The following is a 26,085-nucleotide window of genomic DNA, read 5'->3' on the forward strand; positions in this document are numbered from 1 at the left end:
TATTAGTGCTTCTTTTTTCTCTAAGTTTTTCCATACATTTTTTAATTTCTAACTCAATCACATCTATTCAATTATACACACACCATACTCATATCCACATGGCATATAAATCAGCTGGCATGTGCCACACTTCCAAAGAAATTAGAATTGTAGATTTAACTGAAAAATGAGCACTTCAGAGACACTGATATAAGCTTTGACAGTACCAAACTTTCAAAAAAGTGTAGATTTAGCTAAAAAATCAGGACCTTTATCCTTTTTTTATATATAAGATATTTCCGACAGAGATAAGCTATAGACAGAACCAAACTTTTAAATGAGTGTAGTAGATATTTTGCTAAAAATATTGCACGCGCGTTTACCTTCTTTTTTATATATGATATTTCAGACACTGAGATAAGTATATATAGACACTGCCAAACTTTTTATTAAGTGTGGATTGTTTAGCTAAAAAGATCGGCACGTTTTTTTTTCTTTTATAATAAAATATTTCAGATACTTTCAGACACTGAGATATGTATAGACAGAAACCAAACGGCAATGCCCTAATGCATGAGGAAAATGCCAAAGGAACACTGTAGTATTGCTATGATTAAACACAATGTTGTACTATGCTATATTGCAATGTCTTCCTTATATCTAGATGTTGTAGTCCAATACTTAAATAAGTAACAAGAAAACTGATCTATCGGTGTACGTATACGACAGATTGAGAACTGTTCGGGATGAATTTTCTTGCTGATGCCTCATTTTCGAGTACTTTTCAATTCAAGAACCAATAACGGTCGAATAATTAACTTGAGATATTTTGGTTCTTGGGCTCGATGAGTAGGGTTTGATCCATGAGAAGTACCATGTATCTATGTACATGTATAGAGCTTAATGCTCATTGACCTTATAAAATATATTTTGTTCATTCAATAATAAATATTAGTGGGCATGCATGACTTTTTATGTAATATAGATTATTATAAAAATTAATAAATTAATGATATATAATAATGAGTTGTTATGACAGTTTATTTATGTATGTAACTTTTTTGCTCACATATATATAAAGAGAAAAAGAATAAATCAACTTATTTCAAAAGTAATTTTTTAGAATTATCTATATTTTTGTCATTATTTTAAAATTTAATGAATATATATATATATATATATATATATATATATATATATATATATATATATATATATATATAAAAGTAGTTAATCTTAATTATTAGATTTTAAAAAAATCAATGATTAGAATGGAGATTAACTCTTTTAAAAGTAATTTGATCTTTATATATATATTCATAAAGTGAATTGATTTACAAGCACCGATCAGCTAGCATAGCTAAAAACTATAACATTAGAAATTATTTTTTTTATAAAAGATGTTTGCTAATCTTAAAGTAATTGGCTCCTCAATAATGAAACTTCGATTTCTTATTTTGTACAGTAATTTCAATCTTCAGATATAAGATATGATATCAGTTGTCATTGATCACAAAAGTTTCACCATAAAATTAATAGTTACTCACGTGAAGTAGTGTTTTACTTTTACCACCTGGATATATTTGAGAACAAGAAATATAGGATTGGAGGGTCTCCTTTTTCTTTTCATTTCATATAATCTTTACTATGTATATATCATATCCTTCTTGATTTCCTAAACTGCAAATTAGTATAACATTGGCACTATATATATATATATATATATATATATATATATATATATATATATATATATATATATATATATATATATATATATGAGAAATGATTGCAGCAAATTCCTCTTCACATTTTTTTTTATTGTTGATTAAAATTTATAAAATTTGATTATAATTTATCAAAAATAAAATACAACTCATAAAATTTTATAATTTTCAATAAATAAATATGTTAAATGACAAGTAGTTAATATTTCCCTTTAATAGTATGAGAACAATCAATGTGCATGACCGGATGAAATTATGCAAATTTTGAAAATGATTTCCGTTCAATTCATTTTGCTAGTTAAACCCTAAGTGGTATATATGGAACTAGTAGAGCATCTTACTTATATGATTAAACGAGTGAGAAAAAAAAAAAAAAAAGCAAAATCATTGGCAGTTCAGCCCTTAAGCAAACACAAACCGTTTCTTGTTGCCTTTGCATGTGAAAAGTAAAACCACCTTCATCATGCATGTCCTCTGTGCAAAATAGCAAAAAGCAAGTCAAAGCTTGCATGCATTTCTCTCAAATCATTAGTCTTCCACACCTTTCCATTCTTACACTTTTTCCCTTAGATTATTTTCATCTTTTTAGTTGAAATTACTACATGGTCGTACGTAACACGTACTCAGAATAGCCACCGAATGGCAAACCAAACCTTTGGTGTAGGAAAGCACATTGTGAATTGATCTCTTCAAAACTAAATATATCCCCACCAGCCTAGCTAACATTCAATGTTACATATTGGTACAAAGGTTCGCACATGCCACTCTTGTTCAATCACCAAAAGCTAGATCCTGGCCCCATTTCTATATATCTTTCTCATGTGATACTAGTGGAAAAAGTGAACATGCACTAGCATCTGCCCTACAAGATTCTTCAAGATAATCCATTTAGGGATCTTATGCCTATATCATACCATGTCACTATATACCTCCCTTAGAATCCTTCTTATTGGTTAATCTTACAAGTAGAATGTGGTCTTTCCTTCACTGTGGCATGAAGTGCATGTGCTTTATATAAATTATTACTATTAGCTGGTCACCAACGGCATGATTAATAGTTTAGATATTGATTTTAATTGCAGCCACAGTTTGAGCACCGCTCCTTAGACCGACTCAATGTTTATTTATAAATGTGTTTTTTTCTATATAAAATTCACATATATAATACAAGAAAGAAAAACAAGTAAATTTGACTAACAGGTTAGGCTGGGCCAATAAACCTATGGCTCATATGAAAATCAACCCCGCCGTGTATACCCTTTTGCCCGGTCAGGTGACGGTTTATAAACAAGAAAGTGAGTGATATAATAAAAAAGGAGAGCTAGAAAAAAGAAGTGAGTGTAAATGAAATGTAAAAAGAAGTACAAAAATAATTCAAAGTTGTATCGAGAGGTCTAATTTAGTTAATTAAAGAAGATAGGTGACTTGATCGAATTGTGAGAGGCATATGACTTAGTAGGGACTAATAAATAAATAATTAACGATTAAGGGCTAAATTGTAATTGGGCTTAATAGGAGAAGTTTCTAGGTTAACTGCTACTTGATGGGAGTAGTGGTTATAAAAGGGGCTTAATACCCACTAACGTGAAATAAGGTCCCCTTCCTGACCAGAAAGTGTTCTTTTCTCACCCATAGCCATCACGAACGGAGAGAGACAGAAAAGAAAGGTCAAAGGAAGTGAAATCCTATTTCTCTCAAGATCAAGGAAATCAAAGTGCACCAGAGAGAAGTTCCTATGGAGAAAGGTACACATCATTATCTATTATTCTTTATTGATTGTTTGTGAGAACCATAAATTTCAAGATCTTGTTGGTTTTCTATAATTGTTAGTCTAGGAAACCCTCAAGAATTTTTTACATGTGGTATCAGAACATGTGTTATGAAATTTATGATTCTCCAAGAATGATTTAATTTCTCCCAATTATGCATAAACCCTAATTATGAAATTTAGGGATTTTTAATTTATGTTACATGTATTTTCAATTACATGTTTTGATAACGTGCCTTTCGTGTTAATTATATTTTCCGCTGCAAAGTATGAAATTCTAGATATATAAAATTTCATGAGAAGGAAAGCCATGAAAGCGGTAGAATTTTTGGAAATTTTGTTTTTGAGAAAGAAAGCCAGAGTGATCTTTGCTGGACTTCCAATTCATGTCTTTTGTTGGAATTAGAGATGAAAATTATATATTATAATAATAATAATAATAAATACCAATTACGTTTTGGAGAAAGCCATATACCATTACATAACGGCAAGTTTCATGTTATGGAGAAAGTGCTATGCTCCTATTGTTAATTCCAACTTTGAAAAGCTGTCGGGTACCTTTATTGTAGGGAAGGATTCCTTTTCGAATTTCTATTTGCAAACCCCTTTCTGCTATTTCCAATCCCACTTGCCTATTTTTTTTCTCGAAAATGATCATTAAACATGATTAAAGGATTGAAAGTTTATGTTCTATAATTAAATTAATGTGAATGTTTTGCAATTATTGGTAGCAGTAAATATATGTATATACTACATATTTGCTTGAACGTGTTAGAATGTAAAAACACAAATAAATGCAAATATTATTTTATGGCCTAGAATGGAATTAATGGAATGGCTATGAATTGTTAATAGCAATAAGTATGTGCAGGCCATATATATTTGGTTGGAATTAAATGTATGTTAAATTTTTTAGTCACCAAAGTGGCGAAATTTGTAAGATTATTTAATTCCAAATTAATAATTATTTCAATTACTCATAGAATAATGGATGCTAAATTATATGATTGTTGGCTTATGGGTAATTGAAATTCATTGTTATAAGGCATTTATGGATCGCCCAAAGGTTGATTAGTTGTTCTTATAATTAATGAATATTATTGTAGGCAATTTGTGTGTATCATTAGTTTTATTTATATACTCAAAGGAAATAGATACTACTAATTGGTGCATATTTAATTGTCAAATAATGTTAAAATTTTATTAGCATCATCATGTTTGTATGTTGTGTGTTGGTGTGTCACCCAAAGGAGAACATCAATATACATTGATTTTTATCTGAGTAAATTATATGCATGACTTGTGTTTCATGTACCAAAATGCTTATGTGAAGTTTTATTATGCAGTACCTGTTCCCAACTCATTGAATTCTCATGTATCATCTGTACCAATTTTTAATGGGCTTAAGTTCTCTAATTGGAATGAGCAAGTCCAATTTCATCTCGGTGTTTTGGATCTTGACCTTGCTATATTGGAAGAGAAGCCTGCTACTATTACTGATGCTAGTAGCAATGAACAGAAACCTCATTATAAAGCTTGGGAAAGATCTAACAGACTCAGCCTAATGTTCATGAGAATGACTGTTGCAGATAGTATTAAGACAGCTCTCCCTAAAACCGATAGTGCTAAAGAGTTTATGGGGTTAGTGGGAGAGCGCTCTCAAACAGCTGATAAGTCTCTTGCTGGGACATTAATGAGTACACTAACCACCATGAAGTTTGATGGTTCATGTACTATGCATGAACATGTCATTGAGATGACAAACATTGCAGCAAGACTTAAGACCTTGGGAATGGCTGTGAATGAGAATTTCCTTGTTCAGTTTATTCTAAACTCATTACCGTTTGAGTATGGCCCGTTTCAAATGAGCTATAATACCATGAAAGATAAATGGAATGTACATGAATTGCACAGTATGTTAGTTCAGGAAGAAACGAGGCTTAAGAATCAAGGAAGTCACTCAATCCATTATGTAAGCCACCGAGGGAATCAAGGAGCTGGAAAAAAATTTGTAAAGAAACATGATAAAGGCAAAGGACCATTAAAGATCAAGGACGGTCTTGTGCAAATCCAGAAGAAAGCATCAAAGAACAATAATTGTCATTTTTGTGGAAAATCTGGACACTTCCAGAAAGATTGCCCAAAGCGTAAGTCTTGGTTCGAAAAGAAAGGTGAGCTCAATGCTCTTGTATGTTTTGAATCAAACTTAACTGAAGTTCCCCATAATACATGGTGGATTGATTCTGGATGTACAACTCATGTTTCTAATACTATGCAGGGATTCCTTACAATCCAGACCATAAGTCCAAATGAGAAGTTTGTTTTCATGGGGAATAGAGTGAAAGCTCTAGTGGAAGCGGTCGGGACTTATCGTTTAAAACTCGACACTGGACATCATTTAGATTTACTGGAAACTCTTTATGTACCTAGTTTATCTAGGAATTTGGTTTCATTATCTAAACTTGATATTACTGGATACTCTTTTAATTTTGGTAATGGATGTTTTAGTTTATTTAAGTATAATCATCTCATTGGTACTGGTGTTCTTTGCGATGGTTTATATAAATTGAAATTGGATGGTTTGTATGTTGAAACCATTTTAACTCTGCATCATAATGTTGGCACTAAACGTAGTTTAGTGAATGAACGATCTACTTTCTTATGGCATAAACGTTTAGGTCACATTTCTAGAGAGAGGATAGAAAGATTAATAAAGAATGAAATTCTTCCTGATCTAGATTTTACGGATCTAAATATTTGTGTGGATTGTATCAAGGGAAAACAAACAAAACACACAAAGAAAGGAGCCACAAGAAGCACTCAGCTTCTTGAAATTGTGCATACAGATATTTGTGGACCTTTTGATGTTAGTTCTTTCGGAAGGAAAAGATACTTTATCACCTTTATTGATGATTATTCACGTTATGGTTATGTCTACTTACTGCATGAGAAATCTCAGGCAGTGAATGCTTTGGAAATTTACTTGAATGAAGTAGAAAGACAATTAGACAGAAAGGTGAAAATTATTAGATCTGATAGAGGTGGTGAGTATTACGGAAGATATGATGAAACTGGGCAACACCCAAGTCCATTTGCTAAGCTCCTTCAGAAACGAGGCATTTGTGCACAATACACAATGCGTGGTACGCCACAACAAAATAGTGTATCAGAAAGGCGTAACAGAACTTTAATGGATATGGTTAGGAGTATGTTAATCAATTCAACCTTGCTCGTATCTTTGTGGATGTATGCTTTGAAAACTGTCATGTATTTGTTAAATAGGGTTCCTAGTAAGGCAGTTCCAAAGACACCTTTTGAACTGTGGACAAATAGGACACCTAGTATGAGGCACCTACACGTTTGGGGTTGCTAGGCAGAAATAAGAATTTACAATCCGCAAGAAAGAAAATTGGATGCAAGAACAATCAGTAGATATTTCATTGGTTATCCAGAAAAGTCAAAGGGGTATATGTTTTATTGTCCTAATCATAGTATGAGAATTGTCGAAACTGGAAATGCAAGGTTCATTGAAAACGGTGAAATCAGTGGGAGTACAGTTCCACGAGAAGTGGAAATTAAAGAAGTTAGAGTGCAAGTCCCTTTAGCTTTTGCCTCTAGCAGTAAGGTGATTACTACTTCAGTTATTGCTACAAACAGTAATGAAGAAGTACAACACAATGATGAGCCCATGATACATAATGAACCCATTGTGGAAGAACCACAGGAAGTAGCATTAAGGAAGTCTCAAAGAGAAAGAAGACCAGCTATTTCGAATGATTATGTGGTATACTTACATGAAACAGAAACAAACTTAAGCATTAATGATAATGATCCAGTTTCATTTTCACAGGCTGTAAGTTGTGATAATTCTGAGAAGTGGTTAAATGCCATGAAAGAAGAGATAGATTCAATGGAACATAATGGTGTTTGGGACCTTGTAGAATTACCAAAGGGTTGTAAGAGAGTTGGTTGTAAGTGGGTCTTCAAGACTAAACGTGACTCTCATGGCAACCTTGAACGTTACAAGGCTAGACTTGTTGCTAAGGGATTTACTCAAAAATATGGCATTGATTATAAAGAGACGTTTTCACCAGTCTCACGAAAGGATTCTTTCAGGATTATCATGGCATTAGTAGCCCATTATGACTTGGAGCTACATCAGATGGATGTGAAAACTGCCTTTTTGAATGGAGATTTAGAGGAGGATATTTATATGGACCAACCAATGGGATTCTCATTTGAAGGGAAGGAACACATGGTGTGCAAATTAAAGAAATCAATATACGGTCTTAAGCAAGCTTCCCGCCAATGGTATTTGAAATTTAATGATACCATTGTTTCCTTTGGATTTAAGGAAAACACTGTTGATCGGTGTATATATTTGAAGGTCAGTGGGAGTAAGGTTATGTTTCTAGTCCTGTATGTTGATGATATATTGCTTGCAACTAATGATCTTGGTTTTCTTCATGAGACTAAGAAGTTTCTTTCTAGTAACTTTGAAATGAAGGATATGGGTGAGGCAAGCTATGTGATAGGGATAGAAATATTCCGAAATAGATCACAAGGATTATTAGGCTTGTCTCAAAAAGCATATATCAATAAAGTACTAGAGAGATTTAGGATGGAAAAGTGCTCAGCATCTCCCGTTCCAATTCAGAAAGGAGACAAATTTAGTCTCGCACAATGTCCTAAAAATGATCTGGAACGGAAGCAAATGGAAGCAATTCCGTATGCATCAGTTGTTGGGAGTATTATGTATGCTCATACCTGCACTCGACCAGATATAAGCTTTGCAACCGGAATGTTGGGAAGATATCAAAGTAATCCAGGAATGGAACATTGGAAAGCTGCAGAGAAAGTTCTGAGATACTTACAGGGAACAAAAGACCACATGCTTACATATAAGAGGTCTGATCACCTAGAGGTGATTGGATATTCAGACTCAGACTTTGCTGGATGTGTGGATACAAGAAAATCCACTCTTGGCTTTGTATTTCTCTTAGCCGGAGGAGCAATATCATGGAAGAGTGCAAAACAATCAGTTGTTGCTGCATCCACCATGGAAGCTGAATTTGTAGCATGTTTTGAGGCTACAATTCAGGCTAATTGGCTGCGGAACTTTATTTCAGGGCTTGGAATTGTCGACAGTATTGCTAGGCCGCTGAAAATGTATTGTGATAACTCCGCAACAGTATTCTTTTCTAAGAACGACAAGTACTCTACGGGTGCTAAGCATATGGAATTGAAGTACTTTGCCGTGAAAGAAGAAGTTCAGAAACAAAGAGTGTCAATAGAACATATTAGCACAAAGCTTATGATAGTTGACCCTTTGACAAAGGGATTACCGCCCAAGACATTTATAGAACATGTTGAAAGTATGGACATTATTGTTATTGATGATCATTAAGTGTAATTTACCTTATGTAATTTTGCTGACACTCTGAGCTCAATTATGATATCTTTCTGATTACCTGTTCTCTATGTTTGCATGCATGTTTGTGTTAAAGTAATGTTAACAGGTTTTGTCTTGAATGAAGACATTATGTTGGACCAATTATGTACTCCTAACTAATGGTCATATTAAGGAGAAGACTAATTTGTAGTACATGGAAGAGACTATGTCGATTAGATGATGTACAACCGCCATGACTCGAATTGGTTCCTATTCTTAATCATGAAATTATGATGTACCCAATGTATAAAACAATTTAGTCAATTTTTAATGCGCATTATGTTAGTTAATCTATTTATTTATTTAGTCCATAATGTTTATTAATGTCACATGAGCCAAGTGGGAGAATGTTAGAATTAATGTCTCATGTGAGAGGCATATGACTTAGTAGGGACTAATAAATAAATAATTAACGATTAAGGGCTAAATTGTAATTGGGCTTAATAGGAGAAGTTTCTAGGTTAACTGCTACTTGATGGGAGTAGTGGTTATAAAAGGGGCTTAATACCCACTAACATGAAATAAGGTCCCCTTCCTGACCAGAAAGTGCTCTTTTCTCACCCATAGCCATCACGAACGGAGAGAGACAGAAAAGAAAGGCCAAATGAAGTGAAATCCTATTTCTCTCAAGATCAAGGAAATCAAAGTGCACCAGAGAAAAGTTCCTATGGAGAAAGGTACACATCATTATCTATTATTCTTTATTGATTGTTTGTGAGAACCATAAATTTCAAGATCCTGTTGGTTTTCTATAATTGTTAGTCTAGGAAACCCTCAAGAATTTTTTACACTTATGGCTCATATGAAAATCAACCCTGCCGTGTATACCCTTTTGCCCGGTCAGGTGACGGTTTATAAACAAGAAAGTGAGTGATATAATGAAAAAGGAGAGCTAGAAAAAAGAAGTGAGTGTAAATGAAATGTAAAAAGAAGTACAAAAATAATTCAAAGTTGTATCGAGAGGTCTAATTTAGTTAATTAAAGAAGATAGGTGACTTGATCGAATTGTTACTTTAAATTCTCTAAATTCTTTAGTATTTATCTTTAATTTTTATGGATCACATAAAAAAATTCAAAGTTGTTTAAATAATTGATATTGATATTAGAGTCTAAAAAGGATTTTAAGTGACACGTAATTTACCATATTTGTATGAGATCCTCTTAAGATAAAATTAAATGCGATATAATGTTTTAAATGTATATTTTTTTAGGAAATGTATCTTATTTGACACATGAGCATTTTAGGAATCACCTTATACAATCCTAATATTTGCCACATGACAACACAAAATAAGAATGATGTGTTTTTGTTCTTTTTATTTTGATTTTACCTTTTTTTAAAGTAAAACTTAAATATACCACCTAACTTTTAATGATGGTAATACTACACAAATATATAATAGGCCCAAGAGGATAAGTATCAAGATCAACCACCAAAAGATACGGACCTACTATATGCTTGTGTAATATATATTACTATCAGTATTCTTATAAAAAAAAAAAAAAAAATTCTCGTACCAAGAAAACTTCTAATTAAGTCTCGTGCAATATTTTGTTCTGTTTTCAAATAAGCCAAAAATAAAATAGAATTCATTTTATGTTGTATTGTATATTTTTTTAATTTGTTCCAAACTTTACCTTTCCTCTAAAGAAAAACTTTACCTTAATGACATAAAATTATAATTTTTCTTTTAAATTAACTGGAAAACATATTTAAAATCTCATTACAAACATTAATATAACTTGTTTCTTTTGTTTGCAACTCCCCCTAGTCGCAATCTACTGCCACGTTTCCTTAACCCAGGCTCATCTCTACCAGATATGCTTCTCCTTTATTATTCTCTTCATCCGTACGTTTTCTTCAATTTTTGTTTTTACCATGTGCTTCTCTGATTGGTTCCGATTCTATTTGCTCAACAATCAACGTGCTCTTTCATCAGTTTTTGACTTGGCTCAGCTCTAATGCTAATCAACTTGTGCTTAATTATAATGTTAGTTATTAATAATAATCGTCACTTTGTTATTTTATATTTTTATTTTTGTTTTTTTTATACAGAAATGTGGTGCGGTTTTGTGTAGACCACCAATGACACTGCCATGCATTAATTTAGACTTTGTTGATAACAAATATTAATTTGTTAGAATGAAAATTTTGTTAAAAAAGAAGAAGATCTGATTTTTTTTTTCTTTTTTCCTTAATCATTCAATCCACGTTACATTTGCATTAGACTTGCTATATTCGAAAGGTTGTGTATTCAAAGTAAGTACTCTTGAAATCTTCCTTCCCTCCTACCTTGCATGAGGTGTCTCATTGACCCTTCAGATCCTCCATGTCCTGTATGTGCTTACTCTCTCTCCTTCCCTCCTCACCTCAATCCTAACTACAGGTTCCTTCTTCTTCTTCTTCTTAAGTCGTGTATAGCGTTGCCACGTTAGTTCCTCAAACCATCATTCACAAAATGCTATCCATCAATTTATTAGTTCAAAATGAGTTGACAAGTTTACACTACTATATTCAAAAGGTTTTTTTTTTTATATCAGCAAATGTTATTTTTGGCTTAAGTGATAATATTAACATATGTTTACATACTAAAACATAACAATAATAATAAGTGATTAAGTTTAGGAACTCAGATGAAACAATTAAAAATTTCAGAAAATTATTTGGAATTTCTTTAATTTCCGGGATTAACATTTCAACACATTATACATTCTGTGCTAATTTTCATTTTAGGGACTAAATAGAGGTCTTTCATTATATATATAATGGACTTAACTTTACAGGTGCAATAGCTCTCTGTTAATCGATTATTACTGTCGAAGCGATGCCACTCACAAATATATACTGATTGATGCTGGCAAGACATTCAGGGAGACTGCACTTAGGTGGTTTGTTTTCCATCACATTCCCAGAGTAGATTCTGTCAGTCACTCAACTTCCCTTGTTTCTTTACGATTCTTTTTTTAAAAGTTTTCGGTTAAAATTTTCAAATTTAGATTCAATGTGAATGTAACTTTCTATGTGTTCAGTCAGGTGCCTTATTGGCTTATTTTGTTGCAGGTGGAGCTTGATTTGGAAATAGTTCTTTAGTGCAATAAATTAGTTTGTTCTTTCTTCAGTTGCAGATTGTTTTGACTCATGAACATGCTGATGCTGTCCTTGGATTGGATGATGTGCTTGCTATGCAGCCGTTTAGTCTCACAAATGATACTGATCCCATCCCCGTTTACTTAACTCAGCATTCAATGGATAGGTAAACTCTAGTAACTTGCCCTTTTTCTTTGATGTCAGCTGCTCAAATATCCTTGGTTAGTGGGAAAATTGGCTTAGGAAACACTGTTTAATTATATGTTGCTCTTCTTTGTGAAAGTAGGAGCTCTAAGGAAGCATTTACACTAGATGAACTTTTAGTTTTCTTAGAGAATATTGTGAAACACTATTTTTTGCTAGTCAATTGACGCATGATACATCTCATCAGTTCCAATAAGCGAAAAATGGTATCACTTTTTGGTCAATCAGTTAAAAGGTACTATATTGATCTGCATGGCTCTTCAATTTCAGTTTCAACATTGATGATTTAACTCATGTTATCACAGTGCAGTTATATACAAGAACTCAATTAAATTACACTTTCTGAAAATACTCTAAAATGAGAGTAGTGGCAGGTGCATGAGTTATTAAGATGAAAGCGCGTGTTATGTGTTCTTCTTAACCATCATATGTGGGCTGCTAGTGTGCATAGAAAATATTTCTGATTACAATGCAAATGTTATGTCAGCGTTATTTCCCTTTCACTTGCCTTTATCGATGCATTTTGCTTTAGAAAACTGATTTCTTGTTTACACATTTGCAACAGCGTCGAAAAGAGGTTCCCTTATTTGGTTAAGAAAAAACACAAAGAAGGACAAGAAATGAGAAGGGTAGCTCAGCTTTGCTGGAACATAATTGCTGATGATTGTAATGGGCCATTTTTTGCATCAGGCTTAAAATTGATTCCTTTGCCAGTTAGTCACTGCAAACCTTGTCATTGGTGGTAGGAATGCAATACCCCTTTTACATTATAAGGACTTAAGTGCTACATTTATGGATGTAGGTAATGCATGGAGAGGATTATATCTGTTTGGGATTTCTTTTTGGTGAGAAAAATAGGGTGGCTTATATATCTGATGTTTCACGGATTCCAGCTAGTATAGAGTATGGTGCGTTTTAAAGTCATTTCTTTCTACTTAGACATGTGTGTTACTGCATTAGTGTTATCTCTCATAACATTTAAAACTTTATTTGGTTGGAGAAAATTTGTGAAGAAAGAATATAGGAGATGAGAAAATGGGTTCTTTTAATCTGGAGGGAGGGGGAGATTGTGTTATGAAATTACAATTACACCCAGAAATGCACATTATTGTCATGTATTTTTGTAAACAAAAGAACGGCATAATTGCATAGTTTATGGCACAAACGACTATAATAGTCAGAGAAAATATTAAGGTATTATAATTTAAGTCATGTAAAGACAATTGGGAAATACCTTTGATTCCAACTTCTCATGATGAGTATTACCCTGCTATTCCTTGAAGAGGAGGCTTTGGCTTTCCTTCATTGTGGAACTTAATGTTACTATATTTAAGAGCATAACGAACTACTTCAATAGTTCAACCAACTATACCAGATGTTATCCAGCTCTTTTCAGTCAAATGGAAAGAGTCACAATTGAACATATTTTGTTTTTCAACTACCTCCCATCTCATGCTAGTGACTACTGACTAGTAAGTTAAGAAGAAAGGTGTGATGGTAACCACAATGTTATAAGAAAATTACAAAACAAATTAGTTGTGTAAAGAAAGTATTTCAGTATTGATTTATGCAACTTATCATCAAAGATCACCTAGAATTTAGTTTTCAGACCTGAAAAATTAACTCAATTCTCATGGATGTTATATCATCAAGAAGAAGCAGTAAGCATCATTTACTTAACTGTAAACAAAGCCATAGCGGCTGAATAGCTTGAATTTGTAGCCTTGTCTTCCTCATTGAAACAATAGGAATGTAGCTGGCATAATGAGACGATTTTAACATCTAAAAACAAAATGTTCTACAGTCATTTCGAAAAGTGGGGCTGGACAGACAGGACAGTTGGATCTTCTTATATTGGATGCGTTGGAAAAGGTCAGGGCTTCAATTTTCATTAGTTGTCAGAGGGTGTGTGGTTTTTGGGGTGTAAATATTGTCTTACATGAGAATGTGTGAATTCTGACACTGAATTGCAAAGGACAAGATTAGAAGAATGCACTTGCCACTTGCACTCACGTGTAGAAATATCTCAGAAATTTTTTAGAAAAGACTGCACTATGTTGATGTTGCACTATTTCTTTCATTCTTGTCCTTCCAATTTCTCTGTTCCTCTCCATTGATTTTCAATTATAAGACAAATAAAACATTTTGTTAAGATATATCTAAGCCTTATAAAAAAAGGACTACAGTTATATTTCTAATTAATATAAGATCTCAACATACCTTTTCTTAACTAAGACTAGTCATCTAGAGTGAGGATAAATGTGAGTGATCCAATAACAATACCCGCTCATACCTAGGAATAAACATTTAGGTCGAAGACAAATATAAGTATCCTAATAACAGATTTATAATTGATTCAAATGTTATCTTAAAATTTAGTCTTAGAATCTAACTCAACCCTACATAAGGACTACATTAGTAATATTTTGGATGTAAGGTCTCAACAAACTTGATCATAGAAGGCCAATAAACGATTACTAAACACATATCTCTACTCCTATTTTCCTTCATTGCTAATTCTGTGTAGTAAGATAAAATCTATTAGATATAACAATTAAAATATAGTATCCTATTATGTTCTTTAAGTTAGATAAAAGATAGTTTCAGCAGAAAAGACATGCCATAATAAATTCAAATCGATTATTTGTAGCGGAAAAATTTGGAAACAATGTTCTCTCCCCATAAGCCATTCCTTTTATCAGCTTTTGAAGTTGAAGTTGAAACTTGTTTTCATCAGTTTCTCAATGGACAACTGTGCTTGTCATGCTTGCTGTGCTCTCAATCATCAACAAACAATTCTTTTTTATTTTTTCTGCACTTATTTCTAGCAAGATGCATCATCACTGTTGTAATCATGATTGTGAAGCTTCACCTTATTTGATTGATCATCCTCAGTCTTGTCTTTAGTGAGACACAATGACGGACCTGCATATACACCAGGGTGTGCAGGTACACTCCTGACTTTAGTAAAATTATTATTAAGTATTTTAAATTTTTTTACTTTACTCCCCCTAATCCTATATATTTGAATCCACTGTTCTATTAGGTCTTAGATTCGCCACTGGTTATACATATTTGTCAATTCCATTTTATAGTTTTCTTATTTTCTAAAAAGATAGTTGATTACTTGTTGATATTAATCTAACGTTACTACAGACTGGATCACCCAACGTTCACTTTTGTCTTCCACAGGTTAGTTCTGGATTTTTCAAAATGATGTTTACACTTTTTATTTATGTCCCTGATGGTGAAATATCATTATTTGTAATTTCACAGACTCTTGAAACTGTAAAGAGGTTATGTCCAAAGCAAACCCTATTGATCGGAATGAATCACAAATTTGATCACCACAAGGACAATGAGTTTTTAATGGAATGGTCCAGAAGGTACACTTCCCATATTTCAAAGAAGTCAAAAACTTCAACGGCTAAAAATAGATTTTTTTTTTTACCAAAACATAACTTCTTCCACTATTTATCAATACATGCATGTTTACTATTCATTGAGGGAACCAAATTTATACTGTGTTTTAAAAAAAAAATTGCAAAACCCATTGAATTCAGATCCCTCCAACCTGAATATTTATCGTGATTTTTAATTTTTTTTAGAAAAATGAAAAAAATATAAATAAAGGAAATTAATTAAATTAGAGAAGATAATAAAATTAAAGAAAATTAGATAAAAACACTATCATTGAAGAATTTTTTTGAATTTATATATAGTGTGAAATATAATACATTGATAGTAAATATAAAAAAAAATAATTAGCTTGAGTAGAACTTTTGAGAGAATGAGAACACCTAATTTTTTTAATGACCTATGCAGATTTAACAATATTTTCATTAATCCTTGCTAATGGAACTTTATAAACACTTAACATGTAACCCAATATATATACTCGATTAACATATTTTCAGTAATATATATTAATGTGTTTACCTGCACCAATAACATCTGCATATTATTTGTGTAGTTTTTTAAGCTTCAAATAATGTTTAAGTAATCTAATTTAATTAATTTTCTTTATTTATATTTTTCAAAAATCTTTTAAAAAAATATTTTTTCTAAAAAAATTAGAAATTAGAAATCATATTGAGAATTTGAATTGGGAGAGCTCAAATTTTCAATGGGTTTTGTAAAAAAAATTCAAAAACAAAATATAAATTTGGATCCCTCAAATCGAATTTACACTACCAACAGTAAATATGTATGTATAGATAAACAATGAGGAAAGTTATAAGTTTGGGTAAAAAAAAAAACCTTGTATGTCCGTGAAAAAAATGGCTAAAAATACAATACTATGTGAAGGTTGTTCAACTATTTAGTTTTGTAGTTTGTACTCAGTGGTATGTTATGAATTTTAGAATATTACAGACTTGATTCTTCTATAATTGTGCTTAGGGAATGAAGGACTATCAGTGCAGCTTGCTCACGATGGTTTAAGAGTTCCCATGAACTTATAGTAAGGTAATAGTTGTGGACATGGATCACCCTTTTTCACATCAAGAGTAGCACACGTGGTACCAGAACTATCAAGTCTTCACTATGATTAGTAGCATGCATGCATGTGTCCCAGGTCTCACCCTTCTTGGAGGGCGCGCTTCCTAGATTATCAAATTCCTGAGTACTTTTGCCTTTTGTTTTTGTAAAGTTTGCATTCATAAATTGTGGACTGATAAGTACTTTCAATCAAGTAGTAAAAACATCGAGTTTCTACATTTTTGTTTTTTAGAGTAAAATTTAGGGGGTCAGAATGATACCCAAGTCGTAGGGAAAGTTTTTTAAGTAAAAAAAGATTGAATCTACTACCATAATCCTCAGAATTAGGAGAATGTCAAATAAACTCCTAAAAATAAAATTTATTGTCATTTTAATGTGTGACATGTAGAATTTATTATCATTATATTCTCTAACCGAATTAGTAACTAGGACTAATATGACCGAAAAATTTTAATTTCAATAATTTATTTAATATTTATTTTTAATTTCAATGACTACTATGACAATCTTTCACAATTTGAGAGTATAAAATTATAGATTGCTCCAAAAAGATTTATGGAAATACTTATAAAAGTGAGCGATTTTTGCGAGACTCGTTAAAAAATACTTCCTCCCTCACCCTAAAAACGAGTAGCTAGAATTTTAAATGGGAAGTGAAATTAGAATGGAAAAGCAAGCTTTTAATTTTCAATTACTCTGAATTTGTAATTGTTGAAATAGGAATTGATGATTTTATTTGATCTAGAAATCAATTGTTTAGTTCTATACAAGAGAAAGGATGATTGCCTGTTTTTCTAATTAAATCTTTTCAAGTTGTATACGATCTTCAGCCCGATGCTCAAAACAAATTAAACAGCAATATAGTTGACGAGAAAGGAAAATACTTCTGCAGTGGAATGGGGTCATAATAATTTGTCAAACTCTGCATTTTTATTCGCCTTAAAGAGTGTAACGAGGGTCGACAATGATTTTGATTTCATTTAATTTTTTTTCAATTATTATTTCACCCTATAATTTGGTTTGGTTGTATAAAATAAAAATTGTTGAAAATTATATTGAAGATTTACGTATAAAATTATTTCCCAAAACAATTTGTTGTTAATTAATTATGTCACTCATTCGTCCATTCCATTCAGTAAAACGTTTAAACAGCTAGCCTAGGAACGAAGTGGGTGGAAAAGTTATGAAGTTAAATACATTAAATATTAAAGGTTAAATTAGTTGTTGTCCTCTAATTTAGTAGTGTTTGGATTTGATTTAATCTTTTAATTACAAATTTTTTCATATTATGTTTAATTTTTATAGATAAAAAAAAAATCTAAACAATAGGTTAAAAGTAGAAGAAAAAAAAACTAATTTAACCAATATTAAAATGTAGTATTAGGCGTCTTGACCTATTCTATTAAGTATTAACTCCTCCATGACGTTTACACGTGAGGAAACTGGTGTGGGTCTACAGTGAACGTGTTAGAAATGCTGTCGATGGTCTTGGGATTTCGGCTTGTGTCTCCCTTTCAATAATTTAAGCAAATATTAAATTTTAAATGCTAAATGTATTTAATATGTTTTATGAAATATTAAATTTGTTTTAGAGTATATTAAAATATGTTTTTCTTTGTGATCTTGTCTCACTCACTCAAAACTGAAAAGACAATACGCATTGAAGTTGGATTTGACCCACTAGCTTTTAATTAAATATGGTTGCCATATACGTGTCTATAGTTAAAGCATGAACATGAAATAGCCCGACGCTCACGTAGACCTGAACGTGTCAAAAGGTAAATATTTTGTCATATAATCTAAGTTATTGGTCATTTATTAATTATAAGACTTGATTAATATCTTGACTCGAGCTTTTCAGATATCAAAAAGGATCATTTTCAAGTTGAAAATTAGAAAGATATCATTTATATGTGTTGGTTTTTAAACATATTTTACACTATCTATAAATTATATATTGCCATATGTTTGCATTAGTTATTATAAACACTTATTATAGAATAAAAATGAACTATACAATATTTACCGAGAAAGTGGTACTAATTTCAATTATTTCTCATTTTCTCTAACTCAAAAGGAAGTAGTATTTTACTGTGTGAAGTGAGGAATACCCTTGACTTGATGCACACTAATTAAATTCTACACACTAATCAAATTCTATTTAATACATTAAAAAAATTGGGAGAGATTTGAGCTAATAGATCAACAAAATAATAAATTAGTCCCCAACTTGTAACAATATGAGAAGTCAAATCAAAGTAAATCATCAATTGATACAATAGAGACAACAAAATAGAGTATATAATGCGGAACATTTATGTCTTTTTATAGATATCTTTTTTTCAATCCAACCTAATAATTTAAAGTATCATTTGCCTAAAACATGCTGACCAAAGATCAATCTGATACAAGGATGAATAAATCGACAGTTATAATCTAAAAAAATGTTTTCTAGTGGGTATGCGAGCTTCTCAAATGAGTAAGTTTCTCTCAATGTATCTCACCTCTAATATGATCCTTTCTCATTTAAATAAGTTCTGAGAATGCGTGTGTTGTGCTTCACGACTCGTGTTTGACAAATATCACAGACAAAATAGTATTAGTAACATCTCCAATAAAACATAAAATGTGTTTGTAGTGTAGAAGAGAATTTAGAGTCATAAAGAAAAGGATGATGACATGCTCCGTGGATTTGAACAACAAAGATTTGGACATAAGCTTCTATGTTTTCAAGCCAACTGTAGTAATTGTTGATCATCTAGTTCATGGACTCCAACAGTTTTCCTTACTCACTCAGAATCTTGGTTGTGTACAAAGCTCTATATTTAGGAGCATACATGGAAATATATGGTAAGTTCTTCTTTCCTTTCTCTAATTTTAAATTTTGTTAATTCATTTTTGAAAATTTTCTCTTAAATTTTTTTCTAATCTCAATTCTCAAGTGTATGTTCTTTCTTTTCCTTCTATATGGTTGAAATTGTGCTGATAAACATATGAAATCCCCTTTTTTATTCTGTTAAATTGTAGTACATGTATTGTTTGACTGGGGTAGTTATAACTGGGGTAGCCATAACTGGAAGATTGCACCAAAATTTGTAATGATTTTCCGATATGACTGGCTTCAAAGTAAACACAACATAAGGACAAAATATATAGCATCAATTATTGCTTTTAGCTTTGCTTTTCCTATTCCACGTAATTTTCTTTTGTAATATTTCTAATATTTTGTGAATGAGAACTTCTTTGTTTCATACCTCCATGATAGTCTAGCATCAGTGATGGTTAAATATGGCATCAACTCCTAGTCAGTTGTGTTAAAGTATTTTATCATGTAGCTAATCAACAGTAAGCATTTTCCTAAAATTAGAAACAAAAATTCTAATTCCTAATATTACTTAGCTGAAAACTTTTCTTGGAACCAAAACGATCAACCCACTTGATAGTTTTTCAGATCATTAAGATTATTCAGTTCAGGTGCAATAATGAACAGGCTACTCTCATTTTTTTAGTGAAATGTGTCACTGTAAATTACTCCGTTACATGGTACATATGTTGGTACGTGTTAGTGCTAGTTATTTTTCCCCCACTGAGCATATCACGCTACACTATTTTCTTTTTTGCACTTTGTGTTATAAAAAAGTCATGTCCTGTAATCAGATCATATGGTATGGAGCATGGCAGAAACGGTCTAGTGATGAAAAAGATAAGCTGACAGCAAATCTTGTAAGTTTGATCCCTAACTATTGGACTGCTTTCTTGGTTTTCTTTTTTGAAGTACATCAATAAGACAGCAACTTAATAAAATTTAGACGTCCATATAGAAAAACAAGACAATTCTGATGAAACCTTTTTGTGAACCACGATTATGAGTGTTTGTGTTTTGATAAAAGAAGGAATAATTATTAGAAGAGAAATGAAATACAAAACAATGCTCACCATGTAATATAAAAAATGTATTTGCAGCTGTCTAGCAGAATCACAATGCAAAATCTGTTGACTAGCAGCTTCTAAACTATATATATAACACAAGCACCAACATCTGGAGAGAAAGGCTTATGTGGTTTATGCAGTTAAAACAAATTGATGATATTAACCACATTATGTGCTACTTTCCCAAACCTGGACATTTCAAAGAGTAGTTAGGAAAGTATTATTACATGAAATTCAACATGCGCACACCCTCTTCATGAGGAATAATTCTGGAATAAAATATAGCTGAAGAAAAAGTTTTACTAGTGCATAATCTTGAAGCGCCAGAGGCTCATTCACATCCATGTCTTCAAATTCTAACTAAATAAATATTATTTGTGGGACAAGAACTCTAGAATTTGACTGGCAGGTCTTTATAGACATGGATGCCAAGGAAAACTAACCCTCTTCAGAAGAAAATAATTGAACATTTCATGTTAGAAGCCAGCTCTAGTTTTCTACTTTCCTGCTATGACAGAATATCTAAAACTTATAAAGTAGCTGGAGTAAGACAATGTTTCATAATTGCAATGTGCATTGATCTTCATCATTAAATATTCACGTGAGAATAATTATAAAGTAGCTGGAGTAAGACTAAGTTTCCTAGATTAATAATTTTTGTAATCTGATTAATCGATCACATGTCTTAGAATTTAAATTTGAGCATAACTCAACACTAAAAACCAGCTCGTGGAATAAGAATTGTCTCTCATTAATTTTTTGTTTATATACTAGTTAATGCGGCATCTCCAACATGCCATGCCCTGATTATTTATTTATTTATGTTTGCAATTTTCCCTTTACAGCAATCAATGCTAACCAATAATGTAACAAGAATGGCAGTCTTGGTGGTTGAACACAATTTCCTTGATGCATATGCTGGAGAATCAAGAGATGGCTCTTTAGCTGTAAAGTTCAGCACTGGTGACATAATATCCATGAACTCAGTAGTCACAACTACAAAGGACCTTAATGATCAGTGCTATGCAGTCCTAGCAATTTTTAGGTCTCGTTTTCCAAAAACAGAAGGCATAACTTCAGGCCTTTGCATGAAAGGCCAATGCTTACCAAGAGTGGTATGCATTCATGTGTGGCAATCCCTACAATTTTGTTACTCATGGATTCTCAGCTCAGACCATAGAAAGTGGATGATGCCTTATCTTGAACGCTTCTCCACTGAGATGAAGCATGATATTTTTTGAGTAGTTTATGTTAGTGGTGAAAATATGATGAATCTTCCCTATGATTCTCCTCATCGGATGTTAGAAGATGAAGAAGAGAGCACACAAGGACAACTTATGCACCAATGAGAGCACAACATGTGTTGCAAAGATTAGATTATTGTTGTAAATGTGTTTTTGTAAAATCAGTTGAAGGATATTGAAATCTTAACCAAAAATAACTGCTAATCCTTTTTTAAAAACTTTTGCTAGAATATTAAAAAAATCCATCTTTATCTCTAGTTAACTTATTTAACTCTTTCTGAATAGAAGGGCAGAGACAAGCAATAATGATCCTTATGTTTGCAAGCGATATGATACTAGAGTGAGAGCAAAATTTGATTTTATTTTTATTTTTTATTTTTTTCTGGAAATATGTGATCAATTCTGAAGCTGATAGTGAACACCGTTTTTGTCACATTTAACATTTTCTTTCTCTTGTTCTTGACTTCTATTAGGCTCGCATAAATACTGAATTTCTATAGTAGATGGAGTCAGGCCAAGGGTGAGGATTATATGGTGTTTCTAAAGGAACAATTGAACACAGTTACTCTCAATATGACTAAATCTTAATTGCTTAGTTTCTACAAAATTAATTATGAAAAACACAACTTGTCTTTTGGGTGTTATATCTAGATTTGGGTCCACAATAACTATTGCATAGGGTCTTAGTGCAAAAGATATGCACTGACTATATTATGCCACAGTTGAATGCTTGTTTCATCTTGAAAAGAACAAGTACGGAACAGTAAGAACTTACACTTCCTATTATGATAAGAAAGTGATAGAAGATAGAGGGACCTGCATCTCCAAGTTGCTTTCTGCATCCTTTCTGGAATGTTTTTTTACCTTTTGGATTTAGCAATCCAGAAGTCATAAAGGAGGTGCAGGAAGCAATAACCCGCAAGTGTGTGGTCACGATGCTCGTTTGGGCTATGCATAGTTTGCTGGGCTAGAGATTAGCATGCGCTCACTTAAAGAGTAATATATAACATTGGGACACATTTGAACGGAAAATTGTGGCTTTTCCTGTAGTTGCTTTTCTTGGGTAAGTGACAATTATTACATTTAATCACCAATTTTATTATTAAAAGTAAACATCATATATAAGTACTATATATGCTTATTTCTATCTCTTACTTGCATTTTATTTTCTTTTAACAATATGCATTTTAAAAATACACATCAAATTTAAAGAAACATCTTTTTGTTGTCTTAAATTTGTGCTCAAGAAGCATTCTCCTTTGATTTACAAGTTGCATCTCGACCCATGGTCCTCAAAGAACATTTGCAGAGGAAGCACTACACATACGTTCAATCTAAGTAAACAGCAGAAGCAACCCTAATGTTATTAGGAACTTAGGGTAAATTAAATGCGTTGAACGTTATTGTGCTTCATTGAAATTCCTTTTTTTTAAAAAAAAAAGTTTCTTTTCAGATAAATAAAGTTAAAAGATCTATATCTCCAATTAAAAGAAAATATTTTAGCCTTTATTGAGTTTAGACTAAAAGCTAATTTTGGATACACACTCTAAGCTTAGAACACATTATTCAAAGCAAACAATGATCTTTTCAATCATTTTAAACCATGGCTACTTTGATTCCATAAAGAATTATAATCAAACACCACACTTTGAAGGGCACCTTTTAGTTGGTAGTGTTGGTCTTGATTTTCTTTAGATTTGCCATATCGTTAAATGCTTCCAAAAGTTTGTAAACCATTATTGACTTTAAAGGCAAAGCAAGCCAAATTTCTCATTGCTTGACAAAGGGGGAAATAGTTAAAGCATGAGAAAGCGACTTTCCACACCTATATTTGAATATTTGATAGATTTTTCAAAGATTAGCTGATACGAGCAAGCTTATAATCCCAGCAACAGAGGAAGCACCAGCAACAAGAGTGCAAAAGGGAGAAGAGACCAAGAGAAGGGTGGTTAAGTCAACTTACCTTGCAGACTATGTATAAGGACAGAATTGGAATAGTGAATCAGCAAAATCAACACGAAGCCTATTTGGTGGTGTTTGCAGGCAAAAGCACCACCATAGGCTCCTTTTGCAAACTATTTATCAAAAGGGAGATGTTTTCAAACTATTTACTGGGGGTCTGTTTTTATTTGCATTGCGTCAAAAGCAGGGGCGCAATTCAACGGGGAGATGACATTGGCATTGAGCTATTGTGCCAACAGCTTTGCGCAATGGGTTGTTACACTTGCAGTGGCGCAACCACTTTTGGACATACTTTTGACAGCGTGTGTACTTGACCAGCTTTGTGCAATGGATTGCTACACTTGCAGTTGTCGGTGCTTTTGCGTTGAATGTGACAAATTCGATATTATCATGTGGAAATAATATAGCCGCCAATGAATCAAAAGTTCAAAGATTTGCAACAAATTTAGATGAAGATTCTGATGATGATGAGGACTCGTTGGATGAGGAGGAAGATATCGATGATTAAATATACATTCTTCATATGAATTAAATGTCATATAATCATCATCGTCAGAATTTTCATCTAAATTTGTTGCAAATCTTTGAACTTTTGATTCATTGGCAGTTACATTATTCCCACATGATAATAGTGAATTTGTCACATTCAACGTAGAAGCACCGACAAATGCAAGTGTAGTAACCCATTGCACAAAGTTGGTCAAGTACACATGTTGTCAAAAGTCTGACCAAAAGTGGTTGCGCCACTGCAAGTGTAGTAACTCATTATGCAAAGTTGTTGGCACAACAGTTCAATGCCATATGTCATCTCTCTGTTGAATTGCACTCCTGCCTTTAATGCAATACAAATAAAAACTGACCCCCTCGATAAATAGTTTGAAAACAGTCTCCTTTTAATAAATAGTTTGCAAAAGAAACCTATAATAGTAAAAATAGTCAGTGTTTGCATACAAAATTACAAAATATGTTATTAGTAGAATATTCCTTTTAGATAGAATTTACAGTTTTATTATTGGAATTTCCTATATATATTTATGTAAATAAGTAAACAGGACATAAGAAAATACAATTTGCCCTTTACCTTTCTTTTCCCTTATACTCTGGAGGTACTAACCTTTGAAGGTACTGACCCTCCAAGTCAGCTAGCTTTTTCCTGCACCTAACATTAGCTATCAAAGGGTCCCAAAATCAGAAAGCTGCAATTCCTTTTTCCCAGTCAAAGTTCATTAGGGTCCCAACAAGTCCCAACAAACTTAGTATTCTGCCTTGCGAATTTTATTCCCGCATAGGTCCCACGTGAATTCTTTCTTTTTGTGGGTATTAATTTTGACAGCAATATGCCACTAGCTACTTAAGCAAATAGTATGATTTCTCTTTTGGGTCAGCAAATAGTACGCTATTTCGTTTTGAATTTGATTAGAACATATTCAATGTACAAATACTTCCGTTCAATTATGGAATGTTATATATGGTAAAATTATTATTTTTATAACAATTATTTTAATAGTTATTTGTAAAATTTATTCTAATCAGTTTATAGTGTATGGAAATTTACACTGATAGTTTATTAAAATTACTTCTTTGGTTTTTTAGAGGTTATTTATGCATTGTTGACACTAACTTAATTAACTATGATAACTAAATATGTTAAAAGTTAAATATCATTAATAATCATATAAGAAAATTTAATATTATATTTTAACCTAAAATCTTGAGGTTTAAATTTATGAATTTTTTTTAATTATATTGTATTTAACTTTTATACTTTTATTCACACTTGTAATTCAATCCACTTAGGACGCTATCTCATTCAATCGTGTAATACTTCATTATGTCTGACTGTTTGTTAGTATACTATAACAGTGACTCGTCTACATGACATTTGTGACGGTTTGGGTCTGAGTCCAATTCACTATATGTCTATCTTTGTTAAGCTCAAATGCATCTATGAAAGTTAATCAAAGTCAAGTTCTGATACAAAAGTTACACAAATACACAATAAAGCAACTTATAATCACCCACAAATGTAGTTTCTAACCACCAGATGATGATGCAGTGCAATCTTCATTTTTTTAATAGATCACATATATCATTTGTAGGAAAAAATTCTATTTAAATTGGATAGAGTGCAGCACAATTATGGACTAAAACTTTTCCGTTTTAATATTTAACTTAACTATTTAAATGAGATTCAAATTCAAAATAATTATTTGAATTGAAACATTCTCGCA

The 26,085-nt window shown here is 32.0% G+C and overlaps 1 protein-coding gene, 1 long non-coding RNA gene and 1 pseudogene across 2 annotated transcripts; all 3 read left to right on the forward strand.

Moving 5' to 3' along the window:
* The first annotated feature begins 11,155 nt into the window (after window positions 1-11,155).
* On the forward strand, window positions 11,156-14,171 carry LOC114423985 (putative hydrolase C777.06c). The gene is made up of 6 exons (XM_028390874.1): window positions 11,156-11,313; window positions 11,711-11,849; window positions 12,053-12,180; window positions 12,784-12,931; window positions 13,021-13,126; window positions 14,023-14,171. Exons 1-6 carry the CDS (start codon window positions 11,225-11,227, stop codon window positions 14,169-14,171), a joined length of 759 nt encoding a protein of 252 aa, XP_028246675.1. The 5' UTR covers window positions 11,156-11,224.
* A 1,141-nt stretch (window positions 14,172-15,312) lies between these two features.
* On the forward strand, window positions 15,313-16,819 carry LOC114422916. The gene is made up of 3 exons (XR_003668767.1): window positions 15,313-15,410; window positions 15,495-15,604; window positions 16,620-16,819. It is a non-coding gene; the product is annotated as an uncharacterized LOC114422916 (long non-coding RNA).
* Window positions 16,820-20,357: 3,538 nt separating this feature from the next.
* On the forward strand, window positions 20,358-21,997 carry LOC114423986 (annotated as a pseudogene).
* The last annotated feature ends 4,088 nt before the right edge of the window (window positions 21,998-26,085 follow it).

This window comes from Glycine soja, chromosome 8, assembly GCF_004193775.1.
Source record: "Glycine soja cultivar W05 chromosome 8, ASM419377v2, whole genome shotgun sequence".
In the NCBI taxonomy this organism is placed as follows: Eukaryota; Viridiplantae; Streptophyta; class Magnoliopsida; order Fabales; family Fabaceae; genus Glycine; species Glycine soja.

What these genes read in the sequence shown, in the direction of transcription:
- LOC114423985 (XM_028390874.1), top strand. Translation starts at nt 11,225, where the DNA reads ATGAGGTGTCTCATTGACCCTTCAGATCCTCCATGTCCTGTATGTGCT. An exon ending in ACTCAGCATTCAATGGATAG is followed by an intron (nt 12,181 to 12,783) that starts GTAAACTCTAGT and finishes CATTTGCAACAG; the next exon opens with CGTCGAAAAGAGGTTCCCTT. An exon ending in TAAAATTGATTCCTTTGCCA is followed by an intron (nt 12,932 to 13,020) that starts GTTAGTCACTGC and finishes TTATGGATGTAG; the next exon opens with GTAATGCATGGAGAGGATTA.